The 17,371-nt window shown below is 47.5% G+C and overlaps 8 protein-coding genes across 8 annotated transcripts; 3 read left to right on the top strand and 5 right to left on the bottom strand.

Moving 5' to 3' along the window:
* Positions 1 to 99: 99 nt before the first annotated feature.
* On the top strand, positions 100 to 1,632 carry N7483_003673 (SNG1 family protein; the record flags this gene model as incomplete). Its single annotated transcript, XM_057087110.1, has 1 exon — positions 100 to 1,632. One exon carries the CDS (start codon positions 100 to 102, stop codon positions 1,630 to 1,632), a length of 1,533 nt encoding a protein of 510 aa, XP_056946939.1.
* Positions 1,633 to 5,456: 3,824 nt separating this feature from the next.
* tktA (transketolase tktA) lies at positions 5,457 to 7,936 on the top strand (the record flags this gene model as incomplete). Its single annotated transcript, XM_057087109.1, has 6 exons — positions 5,457 to 5,510; positions 5,656 to 5,798; positions 5,899 to 5,983; positions 6,042 to 6,336; positions 6,406 to 7,769; positions 7,823 to 7,936. The coding sequence occupies 6 exons, from the start codon at positions 5,457 to 5,459 to the stop codon at positions 7,934 to 7,936; spliced, it is 2,055 nt and encodes a 684-aa protein (XP_056946938.1).
* Positions 7,937 to 8,087: 151 nt separating this feature from the next.
* Positions 8,088 to 9,143, bottom strand: N7483_003671 (uncharacterized protein; the record flags this gene model as incomplete). Its single annotated transcript, XM_057087108.1, has 1 exon — positions 8,088 to 9,143. The coding sequence occupies one exon, from the start codon at positions 9,141 to 9,143 to the stop codon at positions 8,088 to 8,090; it is 1,056 nt and encodes a 351-aa protein (XP_056946937.1).
* Positions 9,144 to 9,484: 341 nt separating this feature from the next.
* Positions 9,485 to 10,249, bottom strand: N7483_003670 (uncharacterized protein; the record flags this gene model as incomplete). Its single annotated transcript, XM_057087107.1, has 2 exons — positions 9,485 to 9,677; positions 9,843 to 10,249. 2 exons carry the CDS (start codon positions 10,247 to 10,249, stop codon positions 9,485 to 9,487), a joined length of 600 nt encoding a protein of 199 aa, XP_056946936.1.
* A 1,176-nt stretch (positions 10,250 to 11,425) lies between these two features.
* N7483_003669 (spermidine synthase) lies at positions 11,426 to 12,705 on the bottom strand (the record flags this gene model as incomplete). Its single annotated transcript, XM_057087106.1, has 3 exons — positions 11,426 to 11,703; positions 11,987 to 12,556; positions 12,675 to 12,705. The coding sequence occupies 3 exons, from the start codon at positions 12,703 to 12,705 to the stop codon at positions 11,426 to 11,428; spliced, it is 879 nt and encodes a 292-aa protein (XP_056946935.1).
* A 658-nt stretch (positions 12,706 to 13,363) lies between these two features.
* Positions 13,364 to 14,053, bottom strand: N7483_003668 (ubiquinol--cytochrome-c reductase subunit 8; the record flags this gene model as incomplete). Its single annotated transcript, XM_057087105.1, has 4 exons — positions 13,364 to 13,421; positions 13,491 to 13,668; positions 13,828 to 13,853; positions 14,019 to 14,053. 4 exons carry the CDS (start codon positions 14,051 to 14,053, stop codon positions 13,364 to 13,366), a joined length of 297 nt encoding a protein of 98 aa, XP_056946934.1.
* Positions 14,054 to 14,275: 222 nt separating this feature from the next.
* phb1 (prohibitin subunit PHB1) lies at positions 14,276 to 15,199 on the top strand (the record flags this gene model as incomplete). The annotated part of the gene is made up of 2 exons (XM_057087104.1): positions 14,276 to 14,596; positions 14,681 to 15,199. 2 exons carry the CDS (start codon positions 14,276 to 14,278, stop codon positions 15,197 to 15,199), a joined length of 840 nt encoding a protein of 279 aa, XP_056946933.1.
* Positions 15,200 to 15,472: 273 nt separating this feature from the next.
* On the bottom strand, positions 15,473 to 16,840 carry N7483_003666 (25S rRNA (uracil2843-N3)-methyltransferase; the record flags this gene model as incomplete). Its single annotated transcript, XM_057087103.1, has 1 exon — positions 15,473 to 16,840. One exon carries the CDS (start codon positions 16,838 to 16,840, stop codon positions 15,473 to 15,475), a length of 1,368 nt encoding a protein of 455 aa, XP_056946932.1.
* Between the last annotated feature and the right edge of the window lie 531 nt (positions 16,841 to 17,371).

Genomic DNA, 17,371 nt, shown 5'->3' with positions numbered 1-17,371 from the left:
TACTCGCGTATTAATTTACAATAGTATCAAGCACTACCGCACACATAACACATCTCAAAGAGATCATAGTGCTTCGTTGAGGGCCCTGCTATGACTCTCATGAAGTTCTATCCGAAAGCCCGTCAGCAGCGACTGAGCATCAACCATCCATCGGTTCGGCCACTTCGGTTGGCCGTGCTTAAAGCTGCCGGTATCAATCTTCTTCTTCTACAAATCCTTTTTCTCGGCCTTTTCTGTTACATTTTTGGATCTCTTTTCCAGCAAACAACGCGCATCGACCACATCAATATTCTTTTTGTCGACTATGATGGAGGCGCAATAGGGTCAGCTGTTCGCAGTGCCTATGAGAACCTCAAAAGCTCGGGATTTCCAACTTTAATCGAGCGGTCAACTGATGCCTACCCTAATTCTGGCCTCACGGTCGATGCTGTTTGCGATATCAAATACTGGGCAGCCTTATACACCTCATCCAATGCATCCGAACATCTAATATCTGCACTTGCGGGTGGCTCAGCTGCGTCATCATACAATACGAGCGATGTCCTCACGATGGTTTGGAATGAAGCGCGATATTCAACCGTCGTTGACTCCGCTGTTTCCCTAAGTTTGACCGAACTAGCTGAAACTGCACGTGTTGCCTACATGGAGGCGGGTGGAAAACAGTTGATTCAATCGCTGAATACTTCTGACTCGTCAGCTATCTCTATATTCTCTGATCCCTGGACCTTGAGTTCAATCGATCTACAGCCAACAACCCAGGGATCTAGATTGATCTACAATACACTGGTTATCATCTTGATTCTGATTCAGGAATTCTTTTTCCTTGGAACCATCAATGGTCTTTACCAGCAGTTTCAACTTTACACAGCTGTCTCGCCCCATCGAATCGTCGTTGTGCGTCAGATGATGTCTGTTTTGTACACCTTCATCGGGTCTCTATGTACTGCAGGTGGTATCTGGGCATTCCGACATGGCTGGGCGGTCAATGGGAACCAATTCGTGCTCACCTGGATGGTCCTCTGGCTTTTCGCACACCTGAACTTCCTCACCCTCGACGTCTTCACTATTTGGCTCCCTCCTCCATATGTACCCATGGCGCTCATAGCATGGGTCGTACTCAACGTCACCTCGATTCTACTCCCATTCGAATTATCACCCGGGTTTTACCAAGTCGGATATGCGCTACCAGCCCATAGTGTTTTCCAGGTTTTGATCGATATTTGGTCTGGGGGGTGTAATCCGCAGCTAAATTATGCCCTACCGGTGATGTTCGCTGTCGAGATCATTAGTCTCGTTCTTAGCTCTATCGGGGTGTATCGACGCGCTCATTATGCGATTATCAAGAAGGAGATGGACGAAAAGTCTTGTCAAGATCGCGTCGAGGCTGCGATCAATGAACGGCTGGATCGCCTACCAGAAATGGAAGAGGCAGGGCAAGAGGATTTGGAAAGCGAAATCTCAGAGAATGGGTTGGAAGAGCCGAATACATTACAAAGACGTGCAACTGTGGCAACTCTTGAGGATCAAGAAGAGATTGCGAATATCATTCGACGAGAGCTCTCACGTCCTGAGAGGACCCTCACCAGTCGTGAGAACACGGGGCCATCATTTTCTTTGCCGTTTAAAATTTGAAGCAATAATCTATGTCAGACTCACCCATTTCAGTATTTAGCATTTTTTTCTTAATAAATTATATTTCTTTTCTTCCCTAGTGAGCCTGAAATATAAATAGATTATTTTTTAAATTAAAATTACTATTCTTAAGTTGAGAGTAAGTGGTAGTAAAGTCTCGAAGCCAGAGGAGATGGTGATGGGTGCCTGGAAATTATGGCCTTGATATGGTTTCTCAGTTATAGGGGTATAATTGGGGGTTCTGGTAACCATCCGCATCGTAGTAGCTCAGCGGGCTATCGTCTCTGTCCCGATGTGATTTGACACTATGATACCATAAGACTAGAATGCTGGGACTGAGGGTTGTTAAGTAGCATCAACGAGCGTGAGACTTGCCTAAGTGGAACACCACCGTGAGAAAGCATGCAGCGGACTATGTGAAAGACTTCTGCGGAGCCTTTTTCTTTTTGCTCTTTCTGTTGATATTAATTTTATATTTTTATCTATTTTATTGGATTTATTATGATTTTTTGAAAGTTGAGGCTGTCATCATCTTGCTCATTTTGATGCCTCACTTAACGCTTTCATCGCGATATCAAAAGTGCCAGGTTCGATCCCTGCCCTCTCCGTTTCCTTTTTTCCTTTTCCCACAAGATGCTCTCTCTGGCAATACACTGAGTTAGGATCTACACAGAGAGCGATATCATCTCATAGTACTACCTAGTAATTATTCCGATTCTATTCATAATGTTTATAGGTCTTAACAAGGCCAAATCAAGTAAAGATGTGTTAACAAGCGATAGAAGAGGGTGTACAAGATTATTTGGGTTTTATCATTCAATATTTATAAACATCTAAGTTACATGCCCCTGTCTTTCAGTCACACGCCATCAACCCAGCCAGCTGGATATCCATCAAGAAGTATGCCTCTCTCATGACAGGGAATACAGCACCTTAGTTTCCAACGCAACACCACTCAACTCCTCAAGGCTACTTTCGCCGGACTCAGGGATAACGACAAAACAGGCGGCGCTTTGATCGATAAACAGATAACCCACTCATTTTGAGATACCTGCCGTTTCTTCCACGCCGACCTCGTCATATCCCCAAGCCGAATTGCAATATCAAACCCATTATTTGCCACGCTCCTCATAACAGATTGCGTCCACTCAAATTTCTCGTGATAACCATTATCGGCATAACTCATGCATATCACGCCGATTATATACAACAGAATACGTACACATGTGGACTTCAAATTCTCCTCTGGACAGTAGGACATGACACGAGCTATTCTATCCGCGTACAGACCCAGAAGCTTTTGCTTCTGAGCTTTTGAAGTAGCTGCATGCAGGTCTTGCACAGCGACAGATCATTTTTGACATAGGTCGGATCGCGATATTATACAGGCATAGACCCTGTTGCGAAACTCGGGTATCGCGGCTCTGCTTTCCGAGAAATAAACATGCTAGTGCCGAGATAGCCTTATCCACCATTTCCCCCTTGTGTGGGAGACCCGCAATTCCCGATGTGAGATATTGTCTCAGATTGTACTGCGAGTCTGGCGTGCCCAGGGGAAACGTGGATTGCGTGTATGACGGGAAAATATGCTTACGAAAAATCGGTCCAGTTGGCACGTCTTCTGGTAGGACCAGCAGTTTCAAGTTGGGGGCGACATAATGCGATTCGGCTTTCGATGACTTCCTTGGCGCTCGTCTCGGCAGACTATGTATGTACGCTCGCGCATTCTTTCAAAGCGGGTGCTCGGTAGGCCGGATCAGTGTGGGCGGAGTCGATCGATTGACTATCCTCCGGCAGATCGGCCTGTGTCATCAAATGGATATAGCAGATGAACATATCGGTTTATCAAATCAAATAGTACATTGATGGAATAGCGGTCTGAGGGAGTTGAGAGGCCTACCGATCAAATCATCGATCTTCACCTCTCCCAACAGCTACTTATCAGATGAGTTCACAGTCAAATGGGTGAAAATCTTCGATTTACTCACTGCACGCCGTGTTGATCTTCGATGCGCTTACATCTCATTTGGCGGTGCCGAAGCTGTGCTCCAAGCAACACTGGAGCAAACTTGAGGCGGAGCTGGTGCTCTCAAAATGTGATCAAACTTGGCTAGCCTTAGAGAGGATGAAGAATAAGTCACGGTGTGGTGGATGAGGCATGAGAAAGGCAGGATCTTCATGCGTTCCAGTGGGAGAGAGCTACTACTACTAGAACCCGAGATCAATTGGTCTCCAAGTCTGCAGTTTCAGTCTTATATGTACCTGAATATCGAACCTTGGAAGTATACAAGAACTGGAGGTCCAATCACAACTCAAACATTTGAAGATACTTTGCCAAATTCAAATATGTGATTCTGATCCATTTCAAGGTTCTGACTTGCAGATGTTCCCTCGGAATGAAGGGTATGTACCTAGGTAGTAATAGGTCACATTTAATAATAGAGACGCGATGGATTGGGTCAACTGGCGTCTTGAACTTGAACAAATGTAGATACCCCCCCCGCGGATGAAGTATACAGAATACTGAAAATGTACTTTGGACAATATCAATCTGTAGATAAGTGGGGCTCATCAATAAATATGGGTCCATGATGAACCTGCAAATTCAACTTGAAGTTATGTATAGCTGCTCACGCGGTGCTAAAGTTGGAAAATCTGAAAACCTTTGAATGCTCCACTCAACTGCTAGCAGATTTGGGATACTGTCTACGGATTTATGTGCTCCGTAGTGCGACACATAACCGTGTTTCAGTGAAAGTCCCCCTTCAACTCGTATATCGGAGGAAGATCGGAGCACAGTACACCTGAGTCAGCTGCGGCTATGATCTTCCCATCTTGCACACCGAGTTCCCCAACGCGCGACACGTCCCAACTTGAAGTTGTGGAGATGATGATGATTTTTTTTATGGTTACTAAGTATCTCGTTCCACCATGTCTTTATTTTTCTCATCTTATAGGAGTATCATTTCTTGATGAATCGGGTTGGCCAAATTAGGACAAGCCGATTATTGTACATGCAGGATCCCGTACCTCATGACCATCAGAGAGAAGTTAGGTTGATAATCAAGTAAATCTATGCAGGCCGAGAACGGCATGTAGCTTTTTTAACCTATATACCCGCCTTATAAGCAGGGTAATGAAAATACTGGAATCGGCTAATTCTCTGATGCCGGAGCAGCGTCCTCCGAGCGGTTCCCGGTGTAGACCCTGTGGACATCACTTAAACGGTTGGGAAATTCGGCTATCAGTAATTTCATTTCTTTTTTTCATGGTCTCATGACGTTTTTGTTCAATAATTTTTCCGTCTTACTGTCGTAAAGTAAAATGAGAGATGAATAAGTTCTAAGTTGAGATTGAACTTGGCTCGTGCATTTGATGCCCCTCGCTGAGTCATTAGATTCTTTTCCCCAGAAGAGAGGTCCAAGAGACCCTTTTTATATGCAATTACCTTGGAAAATCATTGAAAATAGCTGCTCAATGATGTAATGGCGTAATCTAGACTAGAATAGAAGAGAGCATGTTGTCAAGGATAACTTGTCAATTGGCCGTGCGTAAGTTTTTTATGTTCTAAATCTTCCCCGGCTGTTATTCTAGCTGCGCCAATACTGAAAAGTAACCAAAACCAAAAGTAACCAGTGCCCGGACTGCAGCGGCGGTGCCCCACCACAGACATCATACCCCACCAACAAATACGTCCCCCTCCTCTTCTTCTCTCCCCTTTCCCTCTCTCCATCTTTCCTAAATCATTTTTGAAAGAGTATGCTATTACCTGTTCTTGGTTACTTCCCCTCAGTTACTGATCATTCTTTCTAGAATCTGCCATCATGGGTTACACTGATTTGGACAAGTTGGCAATCAACACCATCCGTGTTCTCGCGGTAAGTTACCTTCAGCTTGCCATGACGCTAGATTGGTTTCTGAGGTCTCAATTGAGAAGCGTAGCTTCTCACTGAACCCGGAGATCACTGATTGCATCGCAATTTATCTGCTCCGTCGAGTTCATAGCTAATATTGTGCCTTTAGGTTGATGCTACCTCCAAGGCCAACTCCGGTCACCCCGGTGCCCCTATGGGTATGGCCCCTGTGGCCCACGTTCTGTTCAACAAGTTCATGAACTTCAACCCCAAGAACCCCGACTGGGTCAACCGTGATCGTTTCGTCCTCTCGTAAGTCATTCTACCGACCCATTCACCCCCAACGGGTTTCCTACCTAGCGCCTGGAGCTACTGCAATTGAGCAGAATCAGCCAGTTAACACCATTGATAGTAACGGCCACGGCTGCATGCTCCAGTACGCTCTTCTGCACTTGTTCGGCTACAAGCTCTCTCTGGATGACCTGAAGAACTTCCGTGTAAGTTTTGAGTTTGTACAACCAAGAAAAAAAAAGTATCCGTGCTGATTTCCTCTAGCAACTCGACAGCATCACACCCGGTCACCCCGAGGCCCACGACACCCCCGGTATTGAAGTCACCACTGGTCCTCTGGGTCAGGGTTTCTCCAACGCCGTCGGTCTGGCCATTGCTCAGGCTCACTCCGGTGGTGTCTTCAACAAGCCCGGCTTCGAGCTGTTCAACAACTACACCTACACTTTCTTCGGTGATGGCTGCGCTATGGAGGGTATTGCCAGCGAGGCTGCCTCCATGGCTGGTCACTTGAAGCTCGGCAACCTGATTGCCATCTACGACGACAACCACATTTCCATTGGTAAGTTTTGATGGTCAAATTCTTCAGCTAGGCAAACGAGTACCCTGTGAGACTAACCCATGAAAACAGACGGTGACACCAAGTGCGCCTTCACTGAGGACGTTATGCAGCGTTTCGAGTCATATGGCTGGCACACCGAGTGGGTCAAGGACGGTGACAATGACCTCCAGGCCATCGAGGATGCTATCCGCAAGTGTCAGCAGGTTACTGACAAGCCCTCCGTTATCAAGCTTACTACTACTATTGGCTTCGGCTCCAAGCTGGCTGGTACCGGCGGTGTCCACGGCAACCCCCTCAAGGCTGACGATGCTCAGCACGTTAAGCAGCTCTTCGGTTTCGACCCCAACCAGAGCTTCGTTGTCCCCCAGCAGGTCTACGACCTCTACAACCAGCACGCCGCTGAGGGTGCTGCCAAGGAGCAGGTTTGGGACCAGCTCTTCCAGAAGTACCAGGAGGCTTTCCCCAAGGAGGGTGCCGACCTGGCCCGTCGTCTTGCTGGCAAGCTTCCTGAGGGCTGGGAGAAGAGCCTCCCCACCTACACTTCCTCCGACCCCGCTGTTGCTTCCCGTAAGCTCTCCGAGGCTGTCCTGGAGAAGATTCACGATGTCATTCCTGAGCTGCTGTCTGGCTCCGCTGATCTCACTGGCTCCAACAACACACGCTGGAAGAACGCTGTTGACTTCCAGCCCCCTCAGTACGGCATTGGTGAGTGGTCTGGCCGCTACCTCCGCTACGGTGTGCGTGAGCACGCCATGGCTGCCGTCATGAACGGTCTGGCCGCCTACGGCACTGTCATCCCTGCCGGTGGTACTTTCCTGAACTTCGTTTCTTATGCTGCCGGTGCCCTCCGTCTCTCCGCTCTGTCCCGCGTCCGTGTTATTCACATTGCTACCCACGACTCCATTGGTCTGGGTGAGGACGGTCCTACCCACCAGCCTATTGAGACCCTGGCTCACTTCCGTGCCCTGCCTAACTGCATGGTCTGGCGCCCTGCTGACGGTAACGAGACCAGCGCTGCCTACTACTCTGCCCTGACTGCCAAGCACACTCCATCCATTCTGGCTCTGACCCGCCAGAACCTGCCCCAGCTGGAGAACTCTACCATTGAGCGCGCTCTCAAGGGTGCCTACGTTGCCGTTGAGAACCCCAACGCTGCTGTTACCATCATCTCCACTGGTTCCGAGGTCGGCATTTGTATCGAGGCTGCCACCTACCTCCAGGAGAAGCACGGCATTGCTGCCCGTATTGTCTCCGTTCCTTGCTTCGAGGTCTTCGATGCTCAGGACAAGGCCTACCGCCTGTCTGTCCTGCCCGACGGTATCCCCGTCCTGTCCGTCGAGGCCCTCACCACCATGGGTTGGGAGCGTTACGCTCACGAGCAGTTCGGTCTCAACCGCTTCGGTGCCTCCGGCCCTTACAAGCAGGTTTACGCCGTAAGTTTGATCTGCCCTTTTGTCTTTTATGAATCTCCATTAACAATTTTTAGAAATTCGAGTTCACTCCTGAGGGCATCAGCAAGCGTGCTATTGCCACCATTGATTTCTACAAGGGCCACACCGTGCGCTCTCCTATTAACCGTGCCTTCCAGCAGATCCTGTAAGGAACGACGATATGCGTCAAAATGTTACGAATTTTTAGTTAAGAGGCGACAGCCCTTAGACACAATACTTAAGAATGAAATAGAGCGATGTCTGTCAACGAATCAAGCTCGCGAGTACATGTTCATGAATATAAGTGTAGATGAATACCTACTAGTAAATCATACTCATAAAACATTTCTTCTGCATCTCAACAACTCCTTTCAACATAACCTCCTTTTTCTGACGCGATTCAGGCGAAGCAGAAGGACCATATGCTGCCTCCGATTGCTTCACAACAGTTCCCCTCCAAGCCTCATCAGTCGCATCATCCCCATCAATCGAAACATCCACCTGACCCAATCCACTCCAAACCCCCTTCATGGTCGGAGCCAGCTTCTGCAAGAAAGCCCCAATACCACCCTCCCCACCTCCAGCATGATAACTCTCAAACACTCCACTACCCGCCCACCTTGGACCTAGACTAGCCATAACCAAGGTATCAAGATCTTCCACAGAAACAACCCCTTCCCCAACAAGGTAACAAGCTTCTCGCAATAATGCAAACGCAAGTCTATTACCCACGAATCCCTCAATCTCCTTATGTAAAACAACAGGTCTATAGTACCCGCCTTCATTAGATTCAGGACCAGGAGCATCCCCAAAATAAGACCGAGCAAACTCCACCCTCTCGGTAAGAGTCTCCGGTCCAGGGACAATCTCAATCAAAGGCATGATATGTGGTGGATTGAATGGGTGCGCAACTAGGAGGCGTTCTTTGATATCAGGTTCACAGAGAGAACCTTGAAGACTTGCGGCGATACCGGAAGAGCTACTCCATAAATGGGCGTTGATATCCGCGTAAAGAGAGACTTCTTTCCAGAGAGCTTGTTTGGAAGTTTTTATCTCCGGGGATTGTTCTTGGATTATATTTGCGGACTGTACCGCTTCTTGGATTGTTTTTGCGACGGTGAGACGGCTTGTTGAGAGGAGGTTGGTTATGATATCTGGCACTTTTGTAGGTTCTGATGGGCTGGAAGTGCTATTGTCGGTGGGAATTTGGGGTCTATTTAGGTAGGCGGGTAAGGTTGTTTGGACTTCGGCTTCGAAGTTGGGTCTTGGGTCGTAGATTGTTACTTTCGTGTCGGGGCGTCGGAGGTGGAGTGCTGCCATTGAGAGGCCGATTGTGCCGCCGCCTAGGAGGGCGATGTGGTGTTTGTATATAGACATGATTTATGAGTTTCATAGGACGGTGGTGATCGATCTGGGATTAAATGTAGGGAAGTGCTAGGTTGAAGTTGTAGATAGTGTACTCGTGGTGGGTAAGACCGTAAGTTCAAAGTTGGGGTTAATGCGGGGATGTCGGAAACAAGACCGAGGTATAGAAAGCATTCTGGTATCCACCTATTACTCCTTTAACATACACATGAACAGTGAAGCATATTCTGAATTGAAACCACATCCCATATATCCATTCAAGATTCAACATGATTAGCGAAAAAAAGAAAAAAAAAGGAAAGGGAAAAACAAACAAGCATTCCTATCCAAGTCCTGAAAATTCTAGAGTCGAATCAAGCATTGATGTGTCTAGTGTCTCGGTGGGACCTGGTAAGAATGGCTTCTTGTTGGATCGGATTGCTGTAAATAAGAACCAGAGACGTGACCCACTGCTCGCTGGTGCGCTTGTAGAGTATCTGCACGACCGTATCGTTTGCCACAGGATGTAAAGGGGCATTCGAAGGATCCAGGATGAAGATGTGTTGCCTTTATATGACGCCAAAGGGAAAGGAGTTGTGAGAAGCCATGTCTGTCAGTACATCCTGACCATAAGCAATGATACATTCCATCCTCGTCCGGTCTGATTAGAAGTGTTAGCAAGTCTAAATTATAAATGATTGATAGATATGGATCGACACGGGGAACATATACTGAGTGATGTTATAGTAAGCTTCATCCTCAGTGTAGTGTGGGCTTGGGTGAGAGAAACCAGACTCAGTCGCAGTTGTTTTGGTCCATAGATCCAAAGGGCACAGTGCTCTATTGGCACTATGATATCTAGACTGGGATGGACCAGGTACCTCAGTCAGAGAATAATCATACTCTGAGGAGGGGTCAGTTGTAAAGGCATTGTTGAATAAGGTTCTCTCAATACCCCTAAGAGCAGCAGGTGCATATTGAATCGGCGAGTCCAAGGCAAAGCTTGTCTTGTTGTGATCGAATTGCATGACGGGACAGTGATTGAATTTGGCGTCAAGGGTAGGCCGAACAGGGGGAGTAATAGGCGTGCAAGAGAGATGATGGCTCAATGCGTCGGTCTGAGTGGGAGGAGGAAGCATCATTGGCAATGATTGAGTCTCCTGGTTCGATCATATTTGTCGTTTTGCTGAATGTTGCGACGAGGTACATACGGGTTGTACCTACGAGTATAGGGTAACATTTTTAAATTACTCACAAGTAGCACCGTGACTATAGTAGTACTTGAGGAACAATTCGTGAATAGCGAAATTCCTCATTATCAGTCGAGTATTATCAAGGCTATGGAGGCTCTTTTATATTCAAGTGCTACTATAGTAAGTTTGAATGAGCTGTGCTACTAAGTACGTGTTTTCGCCACGCCACGCGCTTCCCCTTCCCCTTCCCCTTCCCAGGTTCTGTGCCACATTCAGACTGCTGAAACATGGGATGAGCACCGTATGTTCACTCCTGATGCCCCAGTTCAACATATTTAACATATGACTATTGGCTCGCAGCAGGTAATGTCTCAATTTCATAAGCTTTGGTCTGTCAACCTAGCTATTGATTGCGGCTCCGGGTCAGGCTGAACGAATACGTTTCTTGTCTATTCCCTGTGTATTCAGCTGAGGCTGTTACGCCGGAACTCGAATATTGGATGCATGAAAATGCAGGTCTACTATTTGGCTACTGACAAGGCCAATAGCATTGATGCATTTGCATGGTTGCCTCAGAATGATAAAACGTCTACCTCCACGTGGGCTCAGATCCGAGTCATTCAAGTTCATGATGGAATATTGAAAATTTGAAGACATGACTCCAGCCTCTGGTGAATATTTAGTATGTACTTATCAAATACTCTATCAAATACTCCGCCTAGGTGGAAGCACAGGTCCAGCCGTGCGGATGAACATCTGAAGGGGCGCCTACATACTAACTTCAAACTGAATGCCAGTAGTACATGGATTGATGGATGTACCTACAGGCTATGGATGCAGTACATGTAGTACATAGCTGAACCAAGTAGTAATTGGTGTTAGAAACATTGAATACGCTATGTAGATCCATGGATATAATCCATAATTTCAATATTCATGTTGAATTAGTATGTATACTAATTCAAAGCCAGTCGTTATTACAAAACCACTACGAAGCACAAGAATATCCAGAACGAGTTCATTCATCATGATATAATTCATAATTCCTCCATACTTTTATCATCCCATCGTGCTAATCCCATGCTATAGAAAAGAAAAGATTTAATCCACAGACTAAACCACTTAAGCAAGGGCCTTGCGAGCGAAGTTGGGCAGCACAAAGCTGGCACGGTGGATGTCGGCATTGTAGTAGCGGCAGTGACGCTCCTCCTCCTCGCGAGTCCAGGAGCGAAGGGGCTCCTTGACGTTGCGGGTGGCGTCCTTGCAGCAGACCATGAAGCCGATCTGGCCGGAGGGGTAGGTGGGGATGGTGGTGTAGGCGTACTCGGCGACAGGGAAGACCTCGCTGCAGGACTTCTTGAGGTCGGCGATCAGGGGAAGGTGAAGCCATTGGTTCTCAGCTGTTGGAGTAAAGCACAGCCCCGCAAAACCGAGCCCGTAAAGCGGGTTGGTTGCGGTGTAGTGCGGAAAATGTTAGCCAATATTCTTTTGATTTTGTCTTCGTAACCAAGATTTGGTTCGAATGTCTCAATTGAGGAAAGAAAATAAAACACAAGAAAAACAGTGAAGGGGAGGGAGACATAGTTAGAAAAAAAAGAGATACAGAAAAAAATGATACAAAGGAGAGAGAGAGTAAGTGGATCAAGAATAAAAGACAAATGAGACAAATGAAAGGCGACGAACAACCTTGGGTGGTGATGACACCTCCGTCACGCAGGGCATCGCGGAGAAGCTCAAAGTAAGGCTTCTGGAAAAGGCTCTCGGCAGGGCCCTCGGGGTCAGAGCTGTCAGTGATGATAACATCGAACTCGTTCTTGTGGCTCTTGAGGAACTCAAAGCCATCACCGACGTGGGTCTTAGCGTTGGGGTGCTGGAAGCCGATGCTCATGCCAGGAAGGTACTTCTTGGAGACACGGATGACGGCCTCATCGATGTCACACAGGACGGCCTCCTCGACAGTCTCGTGCTTGACAACCTCACGGAGGACACCACCGTCACCGCCACCAATGACAAGAACCTTCTTGGGGTTAGGGTGAGAGTTCATGGCCAGGTGGGTGATCATCTCCTGGTAGGAGAACTCATCACGCTCGGTGCACTGGATAACGTTGTCCAGGACGAGGACAGTGCCGTAGTCGCTGCTCTCGAAAACCAAGACATCCTGGTACTTGGACTTCTCGTGGTGCAGGATCTGGTTAACCTTGAGGTTCATAGCCTGACCGGGCCACATGCCGGACTGCTCGGAGAACCAGCCATCTATAGGTAAGAGGTGGGGTTAGCGTGATGGAAATTCATCGGGATGTGTCAATTGAGGGGCAAGGTGGGATGAGTATGGCGGGGTATCGGGAACAGAAAAAGAGGGAGAATAAGATACCCTGAATGGTAGGGTGAGTGATGTCGCTCATTGTGAAAGGTAGAGAAAGACGAGTTGAAATTGAGAAAGGTCTGAGTGAACGAAAAGGAAGAAGAAGAGAACGAAGCATACGAGGAAGAAAAGTTAATGGCGGAAGTTTGGCTGTTTTGGGCGAATTTTCACTGTTTGCAAGTGGGGACTTTGAGCCACCAACTATCAACCATTAAGGGAAACTATACACTATCAGCCAAGAGATTAATCGGGATTTTACATAAACTAAATTCAATTGAGTTGATAATTATGTTGATATGGGTTGATTTATAAGATTATATAGAAGTTGATGGGTTTGGATCTTACTAGTAAGCTGGTCCCTTAGCTCTAAGCTACAGTATGGAGTTCATGGGTCTAAATTAAGGGATTTTAAGCCAATGAGCCAATGATGATCCCCCAAATGACGCTGACTCGGATCACCCACCACCATATTTAGATCAAAGTCATATAATACTCTATATTTACTAGATATGAATAAACAAAAATCTTTAAAGGTCTTAAGACATAGGAAAACCAATTATGGTCGATTGCTTTCTAGTTTACTGTACAATTGATACAGCCACGCAGCGCATGGGCGTGTGCACTCCGGTATAACCCCAAACGTGAAAAGATAATAGATAAAATGACATGCAATTCCAATTCCTTGATTAGAAGAGCATTTACTCATCACTGCCACTCTCAAGCAGACGACCGGGCTTGGAGTTCAGGTACTCGTTGCTATAAGGAGACACCCGTCAGTAAAAGGCTCAGATCGGATATTGAATCTTCTTAAGGGCTAGATCTTACCGCTCAACAGCCCAGTTCATGGCGGCGTAGGCAACAACGAAGGGAGGAACAACGTAGAGAACCTGGTGGCGGAAACGACGGAAGGTGTTGAAGATGGCAGCGTTGAAAGCACCGGCGAAGGGGCGCTGACGGTTAGGGGAGAGGGCGTAAGTGGCAATGCGCTGGGGGGTAGGGCAACCTATAGATAGGTGATATATTAGTATTTTTGTCCTCCTGTCGTAGTTCCATATCTCAATGATTCATCGCAGCCGTTTGTTGTCGAGAATTGATGATCCCAAGTGGTCGTGGGATGTCCGGCGTGCGGCATTCGGAAGTTCAAGGCATATCGTCCACGTACCAAATTTACCCCAGCTGCCAATGTAGCTGTAATGAAATTGTCAGCATATCGATTCAGTTCGTATACAAGAACCAATTGAAGACTGAGAGGAAGCAACTGTCTCATGCACTCCTCGGGTAATCCAATCTCGCGGGTGCGACCGGACACCTTCCCCCAACCTTCAATAGACAACGGGACGGGATAAAACTCACTGGCCGGTCTTAGGATCAGCGGAGTGACCACCCATTGTGACAGAATAAACTGAAAGAAATAAGTTAGGGTATAGAGAGGGGAGAGGAAAGTTGATCAGGACAGGGCAAGGGAAGGGAAAAGACGATCGAAGTTCGGGAACGAGGTTGGCCCAGTCCACGCTAAACCCAATTGGGAGGGAAAAGCCCGACATCATCAACTACACTGTTTCTTGAACGACCTCGACTCCATCCATCCCCTCAATCTTCCACACACAACCATGGCCAACGCCCTCTACAATCTTTACCGACTGGCGGGTCCCGCCGCAGCCGGTGTTCTGCTGTTCAACGCGTCCATCTACGATGTCAAGGGTGGAACACGAGCCGTCATCTTCGATCGGTTGTCTGGTGTGCAGGAGCAGGTCGTCAATGAGGGAACACACTTCTTGATCCCATGGTTGCAGCGGGCAATCGTCTACGATGTGCGCACAAAGCCTCGCAACATCTCCACAACAACCGGTTCCAAGGATCTTCAGATGGTCAGCTTGACGCTGCGCGTGCTGCACCGTCCGGAAGTGCCGAGACTGCCGCAAATCTACCAGGTAAGAACAAGCTCAGCATCTCAGTGCTACTCCATTCAGCCAGATATCCTAGAAGCTAACCCATTTACTTTTTCTTATTGATAGTCCTACGGTACCGATTACGATGAGCGTGTTCTCCCCTCCATTGGAAACGAAGTCCTCAAAGCTATCGTCGCCCAGTTCGACGCCGCCGAGCTCATCACCCAGCGTGAAGCCGTCTCCAACCGTATTCGCACAGATCTTCTTAAGCGTGCTGCGCAGTTTAACATCGCCCTGGAGGACGTCTCCATCACCCACATGACCTTCGGAAAGGAGTTCACCCGTGCCGTCGAGCAGAAGCAGATCGCCCAACAGGATGCCGAGCGGGCACGATTCATCGTTGAGCGTGCTGAGCAGGAGCGTCAGGCTAGCGTTATCCGTGCGGAGGGTGAGGCCGAGTCTGCCGATATCATTTCCAAGGCTGTTGCCAAGGCCGGAAGTGGCCTGATCGAGATTCGTCGTATCGAAGCTAGCCGCGAGATTGCTCAGACTCTTTCCAGCAACCCCAATGTCACATATCTGCCTGGTGGTGAGGGTAAGGACGGTGGTAAGAGCACTAGCCTCTTGCTTGGATTGCGGAATTAAGAGAAGTTTGGAAGGATATGAGATCGGGAGTGTTTGAGGCCCCGGTCTCGGATTTTTTTTGTATCATTTAATCGCATGCCGTGTTTGATGCGCCAGCTCGGCAATGCTTGATCCCATGGCGCGAACTTGATGGCGAAACGTTGTCTAGTTCTTTTTTTTCTGACCTGTAGCAATACGAATACCTCTACTCCATATCGGAACTTGCTCCCAAATGCCATAAATTCATTAAATATTCAATGTACTTTTCTCCCATGCTATATGTATATGTTTCTTTTAAATCCGCTGGTATATATGAAGTTGGAACCGCATATCCTCCAACCCAGCACCCTCACCAACTTCATACCGCAACCGTGCTGCCTCTCGTCTCCACCACTTGGAGTCCTGTGTATAAACTCTCTCCCATTTACCCCCAGCCACAGAGGTGAGCGCATGATCCAACAAAAACTTCATTGGATACTTCCTCTCCTGTGCCTCGCCCTCTTTGTTCTTACCAAGTTTGACACTGGAGTAACTTCCAGGGCTATCAACAACGAGTAAAATAGCACCAGGGGAGAGAATCTCCGTCAAACGAAGCAAAAAGCCCGTGGCCTTGGGCATGGAGGTAGAGAAAAGCTCATTGAGCGTGAACATGAGCGTAACCAGGAGAGAGGAAGACTCTTGGGCAGTTTCACCAAGAACAACATCCTTCAACTCCTGCTCACCAAGAGCGAGCAGATCAGCCCGACGAAACGAAACGTCCAAAGCTTCACTTCGCGCCAAAAGAGGAGGCTTATGTCTCGATGTAAGAGGGAATGGTACATCGTTCGAGATGATCGTCTTCGACAACCTCTCGACAACGCTAGACCAATCCGCAATATCAACAGCAGCGACGGAAAGGCTTCTGGATGATGACTGACTCTGTGTCTCTACTTCCGTAGTAGTCTTCTCAGCATCATTGATCTGATCTTCGCCCTCTCCAGATTCGATCTTTGCATCCGAAAGAGATACTTCTGCAGTACTCTTACTTAACGAATCCATATCAATTCCATCCAATCCCAAATCTCTCCACACACCAGCCAGAGCAACAATCTCCGCACCAGCACCACCACCAAGACAAACAACTCTTGTGTTGGAAATTTCCTCCATCTTACAAAGGGGTTTTACGCTGGATTCATCTCCATTACGCATCCAACCGAGCACACCCTTGAATATTCCCGCATATCCCAATGCTCGTGATGCACTCCATCGCAGCGCATAAGCGCGTAACAGGTCGCTATCAGCGTCTGTAAACGCGGCATCGAAGTCTCGCTGGTAAAGATGAGATTTAATCGTCTGAATCAGGGACTTGATGTCGAGTGGTGCGGGTTCCTCGGAGTCGGCGGCACCATCGGTAGCAGGGATTGAGGATTGGGTGGGTTTGGATTGAGTGAGAAGAGCGGTCTTAAAGACATCGAGGAGGAGTTGCTGGAGAGAGAGTGGAATAGGGGTTGAGAAGTCGATTGGACTGTCTGCATCTTGGGATGGAGTTTGGGGTTGGGGTTGCGATTCGGTAGGTTGTTTGCGTTCAGGTTGTTTTTGACGGGGACGTTGTTGAGGTTTGGATTTGGGTCTATCGAATGTATCCCGATCAGCTCGACGATTCCCTTGTCGAAAGCCTGGCATTTTTGTGTTTTATATTTGAAAAAATATATGAGATGAAAATTATGGATTTAGGATCCTTATGCGGGGCATTGGATGAAACCAACTTTTTTTAGGCTTATCGTAGCTTATCTAAAATCAAATTGCCACGCCAATAGATACACGCCCACTCCAACTATTGCATAAGAAATAAGGAAACTTTGGAAGGAAAGTGTGCGTATGAAAAAATGACCCAGAATGAAGGGTTGAAAATAGTATTCCGAGGCCATCAACCTCAATAAATGGAAGAAGAATAAGGCAAAAAAGAGATGGTCCAAAGAGAGGACAACGATCGTAGAGAAAATCAAGCCGGGTGTTAATCACACCGGTACATAAACGATAGACAGCAGAAGCGACAGTTCATCGTACTCAGACATAGACTGACCGTCGTCTGGGAGTAAAGAAATTCGTAATGTAGTCTCAAGGGAGACTGAGAAATAAAGATGAAAAAGGTAAAATGACCGCCGAACGAACAGCAGGAAGTATGACAAGTTAAAAAGAACAACAAAAAAATCC

This window comes from Penicillium malachiteum (genome assembly GCF_028827825.1).
Source record: "Penicillium malachiteum strain IBT 17515 chromosome Unknown utg000002l:1.0-8849297.0:1.0-8852440.0, whole genome shotgun sequence".
Classification (NCBI taxonomy): domain Eukaryota; kingdom Fungi; phylum Ascomycota; class Eurotiomycetes; order Eurotiales; family Aspergillaceae; genus Penicillium; species Penicillium malachiteum.
The sequence above is the reverse complement of the archived record's forward strand: the minus strand, read 5'-3'. Positions and strand labels throughout refer to the sequence as shown.